At 37.3% G+C, this 19,171-nt stretch overlaps 1 protein-coding gene across 1 annotated transcript; it reads left to right on the top strand.

Moving 5' to 3' along the window:
- Window positions 1-454: 454 nt before the first annotated feature.
- On the top strand, window positions 455-19,160 carry LOC121861201 (merlin-like). Its single transcript, XM_042358806.1, has 11 exons — window positions 455-561; window positions 3,033-3,262; window positions 4,502-4,624; window positions 5,978-6,138; window positions 6,623-6,801; window positions 10,211-10,506; window positions 11,174-11,286; window positions 11,963-12,122; window positions 12,546-12,811; window positions 13,157-13,403; window positions 14,210-19,160. The coding sequence occupies exons 2-11, from the start codon at window positions 3,041-3,043 to the stop codon at window positions 14,351-14,353; spliced, it is 1,911 nt and encodes a 636-aa protein (XP_042214740.1). The 5' UTR covers window positions 455-561; window positions 3,033-3,040; the 3' UTR covers window positions 14,354-19,160.
- The last annotated feature ends 11 nt before the right edge of the window (window positions 19,161-19,171 follow it).

A 19,171-nucleotide genomic window follows, 5' to 3' on the forward strand; every position in this document is an offset into this window, starting at 1 on the left:
GTTTCCACTAGACTTTATTATTTTCCAAATAAAATTTGCATTTATATTCATTATTATGAACTGTGGATGTACAGCCATAAATTTACAATCATCAATAATGTCAAGTGTGAGTAAAAATCAACACCTTTTTTAGGTATATAAATTAATTTCAAAGGGAGAAATTTTCTAATATTTTAATTCCAAATAATATCACCTGTACAATACATAAAATATAATTTTATGGACATTTCTTATGAATTTATACTTCAACCTGTTGCTCACTGAAAGGGATCTGTTGGTTCATGCTAAATATATACCACGAACGAGACCAAACTATCTCACTCATATATTAACCTTGTCAATTATTACTCCTTAGCATGTACTCAACCCTCAAGATGTGAATTAGACAAAAGCTCTTGGGAACTTTATGTTTTCTTGTTTCCTTGTGGTTATCATCATATACTGTTCGTGGTATTTCTTTAACAGGAGTGGTAGGAAGGACCCGGTGGCGGCCAACAACTCACAGTAAACAAACCCCAGCAGGAGGACAGTGGCCGTTATGACCTGAACTGTCATTACCAGGTCAGATAACATCATTACTCTTTATATATGGTAGTGATTCATGACCCTGAGTAGTTAGGGGTGTGTGGTTGGGACTATACGTGAGTGGTCTGTTGAGTTAGCTTTTGTATTTTGTTTTATAGTTTTAGGATTTTACTGACAGATTCAGAATTAATTGTTGAAGTTGGATGGCATTCTGTTCATTGTTTGGGTGATTGGAAAAGTCTCCTTAGTTGATAAAATCTTTCTTAACTTGAGAAAAGGACATAAAGTACATTTTGCATAATATCACTTGTGTCCCAGATAGCTTAACAAGATTTGCTTGGGGACAGAAAATAAGGTAAAGTTTTCTTGTAGCTCCGTTCACTTGTAGCAAGTTAAAATTATATTTTTATAGTGTATTTGTGTGTGCTGAGACAGAATATGACCTTCCTTTTTGACGGAAATTAGCCGGGGGTTTTTTTGCGAATTTTTTTCGTTTGACGTTTTCCGAGAAGAAAAAGTGCCAAAGCAACTAAGAAATACACAATAAAACACAAGAAAAACAATAACCAAACCTAACCTAGCCTAGCCTAACCTGACCTAACTTAACTTAACTGACTCTCACCATATGATGGAATCGCCTATTTCTTACCTTATTGGTCTGGTTCTTGTTCGTCGTTGCATTCTGGGATTCTTACACAACTCCACATATGTTGGTGTTTGCGATATTTACATTCAGTCTTGCTCTTAGTACACTTTACTGAGGTTGGAAGAACACCATGCGATCGAAAAAATGCTATAGTTTCTTCGTTTTTTTTTTTCCAAAAACTCGCAATCAGCTCCATATACTTTAAGTGACATCCATCGCAGACTTCCATGGTCGGAACTGAACTTGAATTTCACAATATGAGAGACCAAAAAGAATACTCGAATTTGATTGGGCCAAAAATACTGCGAATTAAACCCCTAAACATTTTAATTGGTTTCAAAATAAAAAAAGGCTTTTGATTGGCCGCGTGACGTGTACAGCAACGCATGCGCAGGATGATTTATGAAGGGGACGCAGGAGACACGCAGTGTTGGAGGAGAGGCAGACGATAATGGCTGGATGTTAATGGAAGAAAATAGAAAATATTTTGGAAGAGCTATCTCCGTTATTATACATTTCCGCCGGTAATGTAATAGATAAAAATTATCTTATAATTAGACGTCTTATTCGAATATGATAATAGATTAGTGGTAGAAATGAACGGAGCTACAAGAAAATAATACCGAAAATAATATTATTTGTATTATTTTACTTCTGGACATAGCGCCTCCGAAAGTTATAAACTACCGAAACATTTAGGTCTCGCTATTCTGAGCATTTTGAATCCCATATATACCTGGCGGAAATTGATAATAGCGACACAATTGATTTTAAATAGTTTTCAGTGTTTGTCTGTGAGATGATGTTATCGGCGTATCACGCATGCGCAATGTTGACTGACGTCATCCAGTCGTGACCAATGAAGTCACGACGCAAATGTTTTTCGACCAATCATATTTGATTTTTTTCAAAGGAAGCAGCCTGGGTAATTTCATTGACCAGTCTCACAATGGCCGTGGTGGAGGTTGTCATTTGTGATCCTACGATTATTTTAAGTTTATTGCCAAGTTTTACGAGAAAGAGGATCATTCTATCCAATTCTTACGTATCCCTGGTCCTTCCACTTCTAACTAATGTATTGTACTTTCAGACATGGCATGCCCCAAAGTTTTAACTACTGAAACATTTAGGTTAGTTTAAGCTAGGCTTACTGCCCCCTGCTAGGGGTCAGGTTAGGCCTACCTGGGGGGTTCCGGGGGCAGAGACCCCCCCCCTAGAAGTTAGGTTAGGTTTTGTTAGGTCAGATGACTCGTTTTCGTTTTCTCCCCCACCCAAAACCCCGATTTCCCAGGCTCTCCCCCTTTGTTGATGAGGGGGGGGGGGTGCAAAAACTAGACATTTCTGCCCAAAATGAAGGTCAGATTCGTTTAAAACACACCAAAATACACTGGAAAAACATATTGGTCAACCCGTAGGGACTCGTGTCCTAAAGTAAAAATTTACCTATTATTTTACTCAAGACTATAAAAGAAAATTACTAGATAAAGGTGGAACAGACCGTTGGCACCAGAAATAACTTATTGAATTGAACCAAAATTTCTGGAGATACTATTTGCATGATACTGAACATGAAAATGGAACAGAACCTGACCTAACCAAAGAAACCAACCTAACCTTTCCTAACTTTGTCTGATATGGTGGGGGTATGACTGGGAAGTTTCCGAATTTTTTAACTTTTACCAAAACCTCCGATGTAATGGTCATAAAATAAAAAAAATAATCCTAGTTATACAAATATTCATTGACTGTTATAAAGACAAGAGACAAACAATATAATATGTGAACACCTAATATTTGGATAGGTGTCAGAAAAAGAAGTTTCCCCTCACATCACTGAGTGGATACTGTTATCTCTGAACAGGTCTCACAATGCCCCTGAGGAATCTCTTCCGGGGCAGAAGTGCCAAATCTTTTCCTGTAAAGATTGTGACTCTGGATGCTGAGCTGGAGTTTAACTTGCCCTGGAGAGCAAATGGCCGGGACCTCTTTGATCTGGTTGGACGGACAATAGGACTCAGAGAAACCTGGTATTTTGGTCTGCAGTATGAAGACTCTAAAGGTGACTTTGCTTGGCTCAAGATGGAAAAGAAGGTGAGTGAGAAGTTATTTCTTTGTTCATGTGTATCATTTACTTTCTGCTCTTGGTGGATCTTTGAAGAACATTAAGTTGCTCATTGAGGAGTTGCAGGCAGTATTGTTCCCCCAAAAGTTAGTGTCATTACTGATGTATTTTCCTGTATTTTGAAACATATATCAACTGCTTAGCTAATGATTTAAGCTCTCACTTTATGTGTAATGTACTTTACCATTACTGAAAATTCCAATTTTGACCAATAGTGCCTACAACTGACAGTGTAGCAGCCATGATTTTAATCTAGCCTGGTACAGTAATATCGTTAATTATAGTGCATTTTTTCTGAAGAGTTACAGCTGATTGGCTGTTGCAAACCTGTCCAATTTCGTCCTGAAGTTATGATGTATTTCTAAATAAGTTTATTCATAATCGTTGGGATGACCGTTTCTGACGAGAAAGATATTTAGCTAAATTATTGTAACAAGTGTACCTTGGGTAGAAGATATAGGAAGAGTATTTATAGAAGGAGGGTTGTAAAGTGAGGAAAGTTGGTAGTGTGGCCGATTAGCTATTTAAACATGGACACATTAATAAATCATTATATCGAAGTTACTAGACAATGACTCTCTTACACAAACATGAAATGGATACACCTCCCACCGAAAGTAACTCACCCTAAGGATAACTCTGACAATAACTCACGTGTGACCTGAGGGAGGCCCAGCAGGTGCTGCTGAAGAGAGTGCTGGACTATGTCTCCTGAGGGAGGCTGCTAGCTGGGGCTCGGTGCTGGGGAGGGAAGTAGATATTACTGTATAGTTAACCTATACTGTTGCAGATGTTTGCTAAAGATAGTAAGTTATCATTGCACTGTTGAAGGTTGTAAGCAGTCTTATAATAATAAATTTATAAAGTAACATCTATTGATAGTGAATAGTTTCTTCCTCACCCTATACTGTAGTGTACAGTAGTCACTAATGGGTGAGAAGCTACTGGGCACTTACTCCACTTCAGTATGGTGGGAACAGATGCCTGCACAGTGTGATTTTGGTGTTTTAGTGTTATTCTGGTAGTACTTAATTAGAATTGGAATTTAAGGGGTTTATCTAATTATGTAGTACTTTCAGAATAACACAAAAACACCAAAATTTGGGCTGAATAATTACATTGGATAAAAAAAAATATTTTTATGGTTTCCTTATCATTATAAGTGTCTTGTTGTTTCTTGCTTTCTGGTAATTTCCTTTATGAATAAGGTTCAAGACCAGGACATACCCCGTCGCTCCCCGGTGCCATTTGTATTCTTGGCCAAGTTTTACCCAGAGGATGTTAGTGAAGAACTTGTGCAGGAGGTCACACAACATCTCTTCTTCTTGCAGGTGCAAAAAAGATCATTTGGTTCCAATCTTTTACGTAGCATCAGTGATTTCAGATTAATGTGCCCTACTCTCCAGGTGTTGGCTCAATAAGATGATTTGTGGTAGTTACTTCAATGTTATCATAGTCATTATTTTACACCTCATATCTTAATGTGTCAGTGTTTGGTCTGAATGAAGTTCTTGGTGTATTGAATTATTATATTTTAAACTTGTATTTATTTGTAATATCAAAACATTACAGCTGCCATGTCTGTAGTTCCGTATTGAGTTTGTGTTGTGTGTTGCATTAATTCATTTTTTTTTAGATAATTGATTGAACAAATTAATTTACTAATGTTATACTTTTATGGATATTAAGGAAGACCTGAATGTCTCTTATGTGTCATGACTTCTGAAATAACTTGATGTTGTGTTGATGACTAGACAGGATTTACACTTCTTATCTTAACTCCTTCACTACGGCTATGCCACATCAGATATTTTATATAGTTAATGCCAGGCGATTTTAGTCAGAAAAGAGAAGCCTCATACATGATTTATGTAACATGAAGGGTTAATGCTTAGTTCCATCACATGGATTGCAGGTTAATGTATAAGCCACACAGACCGACGGCCTCATAATTCCTAACCGGCAAATTCGCTTCTGAAAATTAATATTTTGGGACCAAAAATTAATATTGCTCAAATTCTCAGGGTAGGTATTCCTCGATGTGCATATTAGAGATCTGTGGTTAAAGGGATCAAATTCTGATTATTAATTGTTTTGACAATGGCTGGATTTTGAAAATTTGAGAATTTCTCTGATTCATTTAACATTGTTTTGGTGTTGAAATTTTTCTTATAATCTCAATACTGTATAGGACTTAGGTCGTCCTCGACGCACAGACTAGGGATCCGTGTAAAGTCAGCACTTGCCCCAAACATGTTAGCATGGATAAATAACTTAAAAAATGTATTTTCTTTCTGTTTGTAAAACTTATCCATTATTAATGTGTCTGGGGATAAGCGTTGACTTTGCTCCTTGGCTGACCACCGATTAATTGCCTGGTTTGTGTATTTAGGGAGGCGGGGAAGGGATGGACCCAGCCGGTTAGGAATGTCAAGGCCACCAGTCTGTGTGGATTATAAGTGGTGAGGACTTAACCGAAAATAGATAACTATAAGAATGAGAGAGAATTTTTGTCACTGATGTGCTGTTAAGAGAAGACAAGCCAGTTAATCATATTATTAAAAGACAAATCCTGGCTGTAAGAGACATGACGGACTGTATTAGTGTAAGTTCATAAGTATGATAACTGTAGGACTTAAATTTTATTAGGTGTTAAAGGTCATTATTTCTTTGGTGCTTGGCAGGTTAAGCAGTCCATCTTGAACATGGACATATATTGTCCTCCAGAGATGTCAGTATTATTAGCATCATATGCAGTCCAGGCCAAGTTTGGTGACTACAACCCAGCCACCTACCAGGGGGGTGCACTGTCCATGAAGGAACTTCTACCTCAGCGTGTTATCAGGTCAGCACTCTGCTCTCTCCAGCTGTTGCAGCATCTTCACCATAACTTATAGCTCACCTACTCAAAAACTTTATTGTTGTGGTCATTGTTGTTGGTATAAAGACCTGTTAACATTTTGTCAGTATTTTTTATCATTAATTTTTAAAAACCTTTTTATAAATTAATTATAAATTTCAAATGTGATATAAAGTTTTTCAAGCCAGTATAGTGATGTGGAGTAATATAAACTGTACCTGTTCTTTGTAACAGTTATTTGAATTTTCAAACATTTTCCTGCAGCAATGTAGAATGATACACATTTTCTTCATATGTTCTCATTCATACTTACTGTATCAGGAGTGTTGTTCTGTGGTGCTTCTCTTACTTGATTATCAGGAAATATTTTGTGTATGTATGTATGTATGTATATGACACTGAAAATACTGCTTAAAATCCCTTTTTGTGGGGGGGGGGAATACAGTAATTGTTGTTATTTATGCTTCAGTCAGTATCAAATGACACCTGAGATGTGGGAGGAGCGTATCAGGATCTGGTACGCTGACCACCAGGGCATGACCCGGGACGAAGCCGAGATGGAGTACCTTAAGATAGCACAAGATTTAGGCATGTATGGTGTCAACTACTTCAATATCACCAACAAGAAACAAACTGAACTCTGGCTTGGTAAGTTTTTTGAAGATATATATATATATTAGTCTCTTCATTCAGACCTTGATTACTTTCTCTTAATGTTGTCGCAGACTCCTGGCATTGACTGATGACTATTATTGTGTAATTGTGTGTCATGGTGAAGGGGAGTGATGTAAGGAAAAGTATTTTTAAACTTTAATCATGGTGTCTGTGTAGTTCATGTAATTGTCAAAAAACACTGCATTTGAATGTGACTTTGGCTGTATTCTTACTAGGATGCAGTTGGTGGTTTGGTCTACAGTACATTCCTAAAACCACACCATTGTTTTACATACAGTAAGGTCCTGTTGAATGAGACTTGGGTTTAACGATCGTAGTGTATTAAGTTATCTATTACCATTCAAGGTGTTGAGCTCACACCATCCAACACTGCTTATTGATGTTGGTTCCTTAATAATAATTTTTGTAAGTAATGTGCTCATAAATTTTTTTTAGTAAGTATTATTGGTTGAGATAGGTTCTTGTCAGTGCTGCTGTTATTCTGAGATACTGTACTGTACTCCTAACACCACAGATGATATATTGCCATTTGTAGTAGTGTTCATGTACCACACCAGTGACCGATTGTAGGGTCGACAGTTCTTTGGGCTGAAGCACGTGTAAGTTTATGCCAAGGGGTTTTGGGTCAAAACTTTCTGGGCTGGAAAACATCTCAGCTTTTAACACTGATCCCATTGGACAATGGGGCCCATTGAATAAGAATTAACTTAACAAGTAGTGATTGAGGAACCGATCTGCTTGTTAGGTGGCACCTTACTGTACTATAAATTTGCATTCCCTGCCCTTTGTTGTTTATTCTTATGAACACTTACCTCAGCCATGTGTACAGTAGTATCCTGTCACCCATTGAGTATCCTCACTGAAACTCCTCAATCTTTTTCTTATTAACATCTTATCAGTGATGCCTCACACCGCTAGAGAGCTCCCCTCGGCACCAGGCTGCCCTGCCACTATGTAATATCTTTGCCTTTTTTGTTCCCCATACTCCCTGCCTTGTTGTCTTTGTAATGCATTGTTCTTCACTTCGTGCTCAGTGTAGACAGCCTCCCCGCCTTCCTTACACTCACACCTTTATTATCTCTTATCATTCTCACTTTTGTATCCTATTATTTGTTATTTAGGAGTATTGCCACACCTCTCCTTATCCCTATTCCTTTCGTATCCATGCCAGATAGCACCACACAACCCTTGTATTCCCTCTCTCTCTCTCTCTCTCTCTCATACCTAAAACATCAAGGCCACCATCCATAAGATTTTGTATAATTTCCAATCTCTTTTCTCTGTGGTTCATCCGAATATCATCGTACAGTCACTCCTACAAGTATCTTTATGAATGGGTCAGATCAATTTTAAAATGAACACTGCGACTCCTGTTGTCTTGGTAGGGTTTTCAAAATCCTGTGTGTTGTGTCATGTTGTCTCATACAAAATCATAAATATACTTTTTGGAGGGAGTGTTCACTATATCCCTGTTTTAATTATCTCTTCTCTAAAAGCATCCTTCTGTGCTCTTCTGCCGTCTTTTTGCTATTTACCGCCTCCACCCACGAGGGGCCACTGGTCGGGGGCACACCAAACGCAGTGTTGTTGTCCCTGGAGACCGAGAGAACAGTACCTTTCGCCGGCCGACAACGGCACGCTCCCTACCCTAGGGGATGAGGAGCTAGGTACAAGGTTGTGTCCCTGTACTAACATACCGTACTACCCTACCTGCTGCTGCTACCTCATAACTAAACATACCTAAAACACCACTGCCTGAATTAAATCGAATTAATTAATTTTTTTTAGAACAAGCTCATAGGCTTTGAAAGTCAATATAAAAAGTTACTCTAATTGAAAAAAAAAACCCCCAGCTTTATTTAAAAATTAAGATCTAAAAACCTTAAATGAAAAGAAAAATTAGAGTAGACACTAGGCTATCCAAGTTTTCAAGTCATAAATAGCCGGGGGGCATCTGTCAGTTGCTCTCACTGACCAGAGTGTACAGTACAGTACTAATGAGGCCACCATAAATAGGTTAGGTGGAGCTTGGTTGTTGCCCCTCTTGAGCAGTAACCCACTAGGTGTGTTTACCATAGTTTATTTTTAAGAAAATGTGTTAAACTTTTCTATTTTAGCCTTTAACAGATATGGATAAAACATCCTTAGTATTATTTTACATTCAGCCTCACTGGTAAGGACACTGCCCTTCCCAACATTGTTATTGTTGTAAGGGATGCATTACAGTATACATAAAGAATTCTTCTGAAGACACCTGTTATATAGCATCATCTTTATAGTGTCATTAACTGCCAGAGGTTTATTAATAATAATCTTTGGAACTAAGTGCTAAAGATAGTACAACACTATACAGTAATATTTAGAACTATAAACAGGGGCCCCCCCAAGTTCGCGGATTTTTATTTCACGGTCCTTTATTATTCGCGGATGACACCCTGGATGTACCCAAGAATGTCTGTGGGTAGTTTTAAAGTTGCCAGCATTTTCGCGACTGGGACAGGGAGCCATTCGTTCTAGAGACAGTAATTTCCTTTACCTGTATTGCAAATATATATGTGTGTGTGTGTAGACACACACACAAAACACAAACAAAAAATAATAATTGGAAAAATTCTCTCACAAATAATAAAAAAACAAATTTATTAAAAATGTGAGTCTGCCCTGAAGGCTGTGCTCTATTACTTTATTAATAAAGCGTGGAGTTGAGGGTAGACTCACATATACAATACAGGTAAAAGAAATAATTGTCCGACGGGCAAACACATGAAGGGAATATACATTTCTTTGTGAAAATGTAAACACCCCCCGCGGTCCTCAAATGTTATTCATGGATTTGGCAATTCGTGGCCATTTTGAGAACCTAAGCCCCGCGAATTTGTGGGGCCCCCTGTAGTACCAAACAAAATAGGAATCTGGAACTTTAGCTGCAGAGTTTTGCTTGTTGGTGCTGCCGCTGTAGAAGTTAGGCAATTGCCGTTTGTCTTGACGACATGTTCCTGACAGTGGTGTGAACTGTTGCTAATGCTTATTACGTGTGATAACCAAGCAAACATAAAATTCATAAAGTTTTGAATATTCCCATTTGGTTTTCAATTTAAAGTTATGAAAAATCACAAATTAAATGTTATGGGTAGGCTATCATGTGTTTGTGATCAACACTCACAAACTATATATAAAACATAAGAAAATTATGAATCGTGATGAGTGTCATATGAAAACATTTATATTGTGCTTTGCTACTTTTATCCAGACAGGACCTGATTCTCTTGTTATTTTGGATGAAGAAAACCTGATTCTTTATAGAGGTACTACTATATTATTGTTTTGTTTTTAAGTTCTTATGACATACTTTACTCTACATCCACCTTGTGTTTATCCACAGGAGTGACAGCACTTGGTCTAAATGTTTACGAGAGTGAGAACAAGTTAGAGCCCAAGATTAGCTTCCCGTGGTCTGAGATACGGAACATAATCGTCGACGACAAGAAGTTCACTATCCGGCCCACGGACAAGACTGCCCCCAACTTTGTGTTCTTCTCCAAAAATAGCCGCATGAACAAGCTGATCCTAGACCTCAGTATAGGAAATCACGACTTATTCAAAAGGAGACGAAAGCCAGACACTATAGAGGTTCAGCAGATGAAAGCTGCCGCCAGAGAGGAGAAACTTCGTAGGCAGGTCAGTACACTCCACTGTGATCTGTCTTGGGGAGTTTAAATGGATGATCATCAGACTTCTTTATGTTACTATTCATCTTTTTGAAAACTATATGCATGAAATTTGTCCATCCATAGCTCATAATTGCCAAATTATTTGAATAAAGTCATTGAGTGATTAGTGGGAAAGGTGTGCTGCTAATAGATTTGAGGTCTTGTCATAGAGAAAAGTATCAGTACAGCATGCATATTTTACAGTAATAAGAGTGAATAAAAGGAAAATCAATGTATGTATTTGCTTTTTATTCTCTCTACTGTACCATGCATTAAACGGGAAAAGGCTTGAAAGTACAAAAAGTCTGTATGATGATTATTGGATCAATATCAAAGGCACATAAATGTTTTGGTAACCCCATTATGGTATCATGTCAAAGGTCAGGTGTCTGTTGGTTGATAATCAGTGTACATTTTGTAACTTATCAAAGATGCACCTTGTAGCATATCTACTGAATAAGCACTTTTTTTTTGTACCTATCATTAATAATAGTGTCATAATGTATTAATTTTAATTTTGAGCACTGTAATATAATTTCTACAGTGTTAATTGTGTCATTTTCAAACAAACTAAAGCAATTATACAGTAATGACAATATCTAAACAAGTTATGATCGTTGTTTTGCACCCCACAGTTAGCTCGGGAGAAGCAGCTGAGAGAGGAGGTAGGGAGGCAAAAGGTGGAGCTTGAACAGCGTTTACTTCAGTACCAGGAAGAAATGAGAGCAGCCAATGATGCTCTCAGAAGGTAAAGTGTCCTGTGGCTTCCTGAGTGTTTAATCTGTTTGCTCAATAGTTCATCTTGTCTGGAATATATTATGTTGAGGTTTTATTGGTATTTGATATTTTGTTCTTAACACAGTAGTTGGTCTTGAGGAGCAAATATATCAAACACATTGGTTAGGCTTGAGTTAGACCTTGTATTAGCTGAGGAGCACCATAGCAGAACACGCTTTTTTTCATCAGTATGGGTGAATGATTGACAAAATGAAGAGAAATTGTGTTTACTTTGGATTGCAGACACCCTGTATTGTAAGAAAATGCTTAGAAGATTGAGGGGGGAGCATGGCTTGACATCCCACACTGAAGCTTAGGTAAACTTAAATGTGACATGTGCACTGTGTTTTCTGAAGTATAATTGAAATCACTGTGAATCAACACCACTTTCCTTAAAACAGTTGATTGGGAGGTCATTTATACAAGTGATGTGTTGTGGATTAGTAAATGATGTAATGTGAACTCATGTCTGATAGTGATTTAAGAGTAATAGAGTAGAGTAATTAAATTTTGCTCTCCATGCATTGTTCTGTTACCAACTGCCTTAGGTATTTAAGAGAGAAGCTTGTTTGTATTGGTTATGAACCTAATAACACTTCAGTCATCTGTCAGGAGCCAGCTACAATCTCAATATTTCTCTCCTCAAGGTCTGAAGAAACAGCAGAGCTTCTAGTTGAGAAATCTCGTATAGCGGAGGAAGAAACAATGCTACTAACTCAGAAGGCCTCAGAGGCAGAACAAGAGTGTCAGCGGGCGCACCTCATCTCTGCCAAGACTCAAGAAGAAAAGATGATTATGGAACACAAGGTTAGTGTCTTATTGTTCCTGAAATGACTTGGCAAGAAAAGCAATTATGAAACTGGAGGTGAATTATGTAAAATCTTTCTGAACTTTTTTATTTATTTATTTTTATAATTTAGAAAGGCTGTCATGTTTGTGAGACCCACTTTAATTTTTCACTAAAGGTTTTTTGACAAATTTTCATCCATATAACTTGCAGGGAGTTTTTGTGTTTTGTGTAGGATTTCTCTCAGTCTAGGTTGTAGAAATTTTACTGCTATTCACTCCTTGGTGCCAGAATATGTGTGCAGTACCTACTCTCCCTCAAGAACACTTCTAATGTAACCTTCATTGTATAACCCTCATCATAATCTTCACTCTCCACTCTCACTGTACAAAATTATCATTCCAGTCTCCACTAATAATATGTTTGTTGTGTGTCTTTTGCAGGTGAGGGAGGCAGAAATGCTGGTATCAAAGTTGGTTGAGGAAGGAGAGAGGCGAGCTACAGAGTCTGACCGTCTGCAACAGGAGCTTATCCGAGCTCGTATTGCAGAGAAACAGGCGAAGGAAAAGCTGACTGGTTTTGTACAGAGCTTTAATGCTTCCATTAGTCACACAGCAGTCAACTCTTCTGTTCTTAATGCTTCGCTGCTTAATGCCTCCCTTCTGAACTCCTCCACACCCCACCTGCCAGCGTCGGCACTTTCTCACAGGTAATGTTCATTAATGGATCACCCCACTGAGTGTGTTAGCAAAGCAATATACTTACCTTATATTTACAGGGTAAGTCTTATGTAATTCCAGTGCCTTGCAAAGTTATTCTAGCTCAGTCCTCTCTGATGAGGTGCCAGGTAACAAGATTTATATTTTTTGCATACATTGGTTATTGAAGTGTGTAGTTTATTCAATTGATATATCATGACCATACCCTGGCTTGTATGAATTCATTGCCTAAGTCATGTTGATTACCTGTTATTAATACCTACAGTGAAACAAAATTTTAATCAGTTATGTCTTTATTGGCTGTTTTATTATAAATATTTTATCTCTTCTCTTAGTTTGGTTGTGGGTAGCAGTAATGACATGGCCATTGGGTCCACCGGAGACTTGCCCGACTTGACGTTGGGTGGCAGCACGGACGCTCTGAGCTCTACGTATGTTGGACGCGAACTGATGTCTTTAGACCTGTTAAATGATACGGATGTGGAGCAGCTGAGTCTGGAGATTGAGAAGGAGCGAGGGGAGTACCTGGAGAGATCAAGACACCTCCAGCAACAACTGCGTCATTTAAAATCTGAAATTGAAGTAAGAGTCGTGTAACCTTGTATGTAACAGTGCTCTGCAAGGTGTGTCAGCAGCTAGTGACAATCATGTACCATTAAACTCTAGGATTTGAATTGGATAAAGAGAATGTATTTGTATAGGTAAAGGCAGTCTAAGGGAATAACAATGAAGACCCACGGTATTCTTGGGAACTGAGAATCAGGATCTATAATTTTGGTGTTGAGTGAGATGGAATGTGCATGAGAAAAAAGTGGTGAATAATTCCATAGTTTAACCATAGTAAGTTGTACCTTTGGACCACAATGCATAACACAGTGTTAAAGTTGTTTTAGGGTCAGCTATAGAGAAAAGAACTTTAAGAACTGAAAGTGTACAGTTAGTGGAAAGCTGTTCTGCAACTACTAATACAACACATGAATAATTTTACGAAACTTATTCTCTAGTTAGTACAATATATACGTTGCACTATACTAACCCCTTAATCCCTCACAGGTATTGCCTTAATACTGAACTACTGAGTCTATGCTTTCATATAGCCAACGAGTTTTGTCATTCATACATCTAGCCAAAAACACTTCATGTGTAACCCTGACATAGAAATGACTCAAGTTGGGGCCCATTAGGACTGGAGCCCATTTGTCAGGGCACCTAAGCATTCATAGCTTGTGAAGGAGAGAAAGAGAGAGACATTTTGTTTCTTTTCTCCTAAATATATGTGCTTGGAACTCATACAGGCAGCTTTCTTGTGATTTTATCGAGTTAGTACCCTGGCTGAAAACATATAGTGAAGTGGAAGTTTTGTGTTATTATGATTTTCTTTTCTTCAGGTGTTAAAAGTGGAAGAGAATCAGACTGTCCTGGACGCTGTGTACCACGAGCAGCTGCGGTCAGGAGAGACCAAGTACTCCACCCTTCGCCGCACTCGTTCTGGCACCACGAGGACCCGGGTCGCATTCTTCGAGGAGTTATGAGGTTTTTCATATCCTTGTGTAATGAACTACTGCTTTTGGTAAAGGTAGTAATTATTGTACAAATGATTGGAACAAAATTGGAAAGTTATTTTGCTAGTTTCAAAGCTTTTTCTTTATGTGAATTGCATACAGTTACTTTACACATTTAAATTCTGTCCTAATTCTCTAGTTCCAGTCTCAGAATATTGGGGAAGTCAGTTGTTTGATATTTTCACAAATTAAATTTGCAAGTTCACTGAAGTCCATTTGATCATAAAGATTATGATCATTTAGCACAAATAGTACAGCATTGAAAGTAGAAAACATTTGTTGACGTGTTGGCCATAAAAATACAATAAGTTCTTGCATAACGTCGGGGTTACGTTCCTGAAAACGCGACGTTAAACGAAACAACGCTAGGCGGATCAATTTTCCCCATAAGAAATAGATAAAATATGGGATTTACGTTCGTGAGCCTTCCTTTGCCCCATGAAATACATTACATATACATAAATTCAAAGCTCCTTGTGTGATGCCTGGTGAGGTGCTTGTATGCATTACTATAAAGTAACATTCAATGAGATTTATAAGAGAAAAACTTAAAACTCCTCTTCATGGCAGATAAATAAATACCACTAGGTAACCTTGGTTGGCCAGCGGGCTGGCGCCAGCTGTCATTATACATCACCTCCCTTCCACACTTCCGGCAAGATTGAAGGCGGTTTAGGCTTAAAGTTTTTATCTTATAAAATGGCACAGACTAAAGTTACCAGAATATAAATTGCATTGCTAGAATCCTTGCAAGACAGCAAATAATATGAATATAGACATCATATATTTTGCACGAGAGATAAATTTTTTAGTCCCTTGAGTACATTTAAGTTCTGTACATGTTTTTTCAACTTATTTTTTGGTAGATAAAGTAACTTTCTTCATTAAATTTTACTCATTTACATGCACACACCATCCTAAATACATATTGTGAAAAAGGTAAAAAGTAGTCCTTGAAGACTCAAACTACGTTGTACCGAGTTACCGGGACGTTAAGTGAATTTTTGGTTTCTAAAGTTTAGCAACATAGTACCGAAACAACATTAAGCGGGCCGACATTAAGCGAGGACTTACTGTAGTACTGTAGGAGGATTTTTGTCTTCCATTCATATTTCTCTTCACATGTTATAGTTGCACTGTGGTCACTTGAGTTGTTTGCCATATTGGCTGAACATGAGAATTCTATTTCCTCCCTTTAAACTTATTTGAAATATTTGTTTCAACATATTCCTTTTGTTTTTCCCACTCTCTTGCATCACCACTTTGTAATATTACCACTTTCTTGAGAGTACTTTTTCTCCCTGGTCCACCTGTAGATAGTTGAAGTGAAGATAAAAGGTAACTACGTAAGTTTTCTGGTTTTTCTGTCTTTTTCTACTTTTTACTTAAATCTGTCCCCTTCCTTCCTTCCTTGTGAATCCTTCATAAGGCTAGTCCTTCTTTCTCACAGCCTCTTTAGTGCAGCTATGTGGCAACAGCTTTACCTATCTTTCTGCCAGATCCCCACCTAGACTAGTATCTGTTAATGCCCGTCTTTGCTGTTGAATGATCTCTCTTAACTAGTACGTGGCATTGATTAGCAGCCGGAAGATCGATAAGGTTCTTTTGTGTCTTGCTTCACATACTGGAAAGGGCAGCACAATATTGATTTTTTTTTAACTTAAAGTAACTCGGCTTTTGGTTCAGCCATAATGCTCTTAAATGTTAAAGATGAACCTCTGTCTACTTTAAGTTTAATATGCAGCTGACTCACAACATAAACCTTGGATCTGAACCTCAGTCTTGTCTTTTGTCTTAATTGTCATTATCATTTATTTTTGGTCGGCTGATGCACCATACACAATCAGTTATCAGTTCATGTTTTAACGTTCTTGTCAGTTTTCTGTTATTATTATTGTTATTATTAGACAAGTCATAGGTTCTCAGTGTTGGAGATTGCCCAGGATAATACTGCCAGGTCTTTCACTGATGCATTTCTTTTTCATTCCTTCTCCGATACTCCTGGTACATATGATAACTTATACATTACTTCATAGTTCACTTATCTCATCTGCTTTCCAAAATGTCCCGCCCACTAACACGTTTTGTCAGGTGTCGTAGGGGTTGGTGCAGTCTCTGATGTATTTCTGGGAGTTACCCAACGTGCATTAGATGTCCCTCATTGTGTTTTCTGCATAACAGTATTGGTGCTTCATCTCAACTGCTGTAACCTTCTTTAAGGTAAGGCATTTACCTCTCTCACAGCTGTGAATTTCATTCCTATGTAAAAGCAACATAAATTTTAATATATTTGCTGTGTTATAAAGTTGTTCCATTAAAGATACTAATAGTGTGTAGCGTGTATCACATGTAATGAAAATTGTGATAGTACAGTATAAATTAAAATAGTTACCCCATATTAAGATATTTTATATGGGGAGATGTAAGAGGTGATCCCTGTACAGTAATTACATGTAACAGAGTAGCTACATCAGTTGCCTTGACAGCACACCGTGGTATACAGTATATACTTAGTTAATAAGGTATTTCTCAGTTCATGAAAGGAATGCAAAGGCCTTAACACTAGTTTTGTATTAACTCAATGAATTGACTCTACAGAGCCTTGTGTGCCTACAGGTTAGTTGTAATATATATTGTATAGGAATTGGGTGAATAGAGCTTAAACTTCATCATAACACATATGTATATTTTCTTACATATTTATTGTATTTGAAGTAGTGGTAAGTGTTAGAAGAGATTAACTTGATATATACAGTACTTTACATCTCGTAGAAAACAAGTTTGGTTGTGCCTTTTGGCTGGAAATAGGAAATATTTATGCAAGTACTGTACAGTACTGTATAGTTATATGTCAAACTTTCAAAATTGCCATCACACTGAATAGTGACAATTGGTGTACTAATGATCACTGTTGATGAGGTTACTCAATTGTACAGCTATGGAATTTTTAGTTACAGGATTTTGAGTCAAGGACAACTTTTTAGGAACGTAACCCATCCATAACTCGATAGTTATGCCTTGATGTTAACCAGTGGATCTCAGTCATTGGTTGCTGTGAAGTGATTTTTCAGATTATAAAGTGAATGTGTATACAGTATGGACTATGTGAGGAGAAAAGTCTATTATATGTCAAGGGTCTGTTACATGTGAAACTTCCATCTCACAGACTATATAGAGGTGAAAGTCCATTGTATCAAGGGTCAGTTAGAGGTTAAGCCCCCATCTATAGGATTATTTGGCGAGAGAAGTCCATTATATGGGGGTTTCACTGTATTTGCGTAACCAGAGCTGCCAGAGGTATTTTGATGTACTGTACGTGTGTTCAAAATAACTTTCAATGTCAAGCAAAGAATACAAATGCATTTTTTCTTATGTCGTCTTTTGGTGATAGAGAGAAGAAACACAACATCTTTTTTGAATGAGCAAATTGATGTTTATTTTGTCTTACAGTGACACTAACACTGCTTGTATGTTAAACTAATCTGTAATAAATAATGCTCTTATCTGATCACCAAACTGTGTGTACTATGTTAAAATGGATCATTTGTTTCCCGTAATAGCTCTTTCAGTTTTGACTTCATCCTTCCTCTATGACGATGACCTAATTTACTAATGTTTTAAGTTTGCTATCTCATTCAGCAGCTGTAGGATTATAATGAATAGCTCATCTTTGTAATTATCACTCATGTGGTTACTTAGTTTAGTAGATTTTCATACATTTGTGCCAAAGAAATCATGCTAATGGTGGTTATTATTGACATAGTACAGTATGTATGTATGACGATTGGCAATTTGTCATAACTTTTTATTTTAATTTAGGTTATTTATAGGCCATGCCATCTGAAAATGCAAAGACAAGGCCACATGTGTTGTCTTCTCTTGTTTGTACGTCACCGTAATATTTTGTGGTGCAACACCGTAAGTGGTATTTTAAGAGTTGAAGACTTTAGTATTTTGTCTATTGTTCCTAGATGCCAAAGTAGAGGATGTATAATTGTATGTCTGTTGTGTCTCATATTTGTTGACTTATTCTCATGTATTTCTGCTTTATAAAAGTATTTATAATTGGTCCCTGTCCATATGAGTAAATTTCACCAAACATGAATTTGTGGATCATTTCATAAATTGCAAATCCAGCAACTAGTAAACCAACAAAAGTAATGTTGCAATAATTGCATGAGTGAAAGTTTCAGTACTGTAGTTTTCCCATTTGCAAACATTAGCCCAGTAATGTATGCTGCTGTGTGACCAGGACCAAGAATAAAAAGCAGATATTTAGATATGAATATGATTTATAGAATACTGTACTGAATGTAGTGAGGGTTTTATCTCGAGTAAACACAAAGATAATCATGAGGAGCGAACCTTTGTGAAATGTTTACTCTTGCTTGTGGAATAACAAGAGTGCATGTCTTACAGTGGCAGGACAGGATATATAATTTCAAGAAATTTTGTGTTGGGGAATCAGCAGGAACAATTTTATGATGGGGACTAGTGAAGCTATAGTCTCTAACTAGGTGAGAAAATTTGGAATGTTAAAAATGGAGGATTCTGTGATTGGTTGGAAGGTGATGCATGGGACGTGTGGGGGGGTTATAGATGTTAATACAGGGCATACTGTATTTTTAACACTGGCTGGAGGAGTTAAATTTAGGGCAGTGTTCCTTGGACATGCAGAAGTAATCTATTCTGGTTAGGTTTGCCATAAGAGATGGCTGAAGATTTTTAAGAAAGATTGTACTTTTCCCATGGCTTAAAATTTCTTACATGAAATTAATATTTTTTGTG

This window comes from Homarus americanus, unplaced genomic scaffold (genome assembly GCF_018991925.1).
Source record: "Homarus americanus isolate GMGI-L3 unplaced genomic scaffold, GMGI_Hamer_2.0 scaffold21314, whole genome shotgun sequence".
In the NCBI taxonomy this organism is placed as follows: domain Eukaryota; kingdom Metazoa; phylum Arthropoda; class Malacostraca; order Decapoda; family Nephropidae; genus Homarus; species Homarus americanus.

Excerpts from the sequence above, each read along its gene's own strand:
- LOC121861201 (XM_042358806.1), top strand. The coding sequence starts at position 3,041 with ATGCCCCTGAGGAATCTCTTCCGGGGCAGAAGTGCCAAATCTTTTCCT. Across the intron at positions 6,139-6,622 it reads CTACCTCAGCGTGTTATCAG|TCAGTATCAAATGACACCTG; the intron begins GTCAGCACTCTG and ends TTTATGCTTCAG. Across the intron at positions 13,404-14,209 it reads ATTTAAAATCTGAAATTGAA|GTGTTAAAAGTGGAAGAGAA; the intron begins GTAAGAGTCGTG and ends TCTTTTCTTCAG.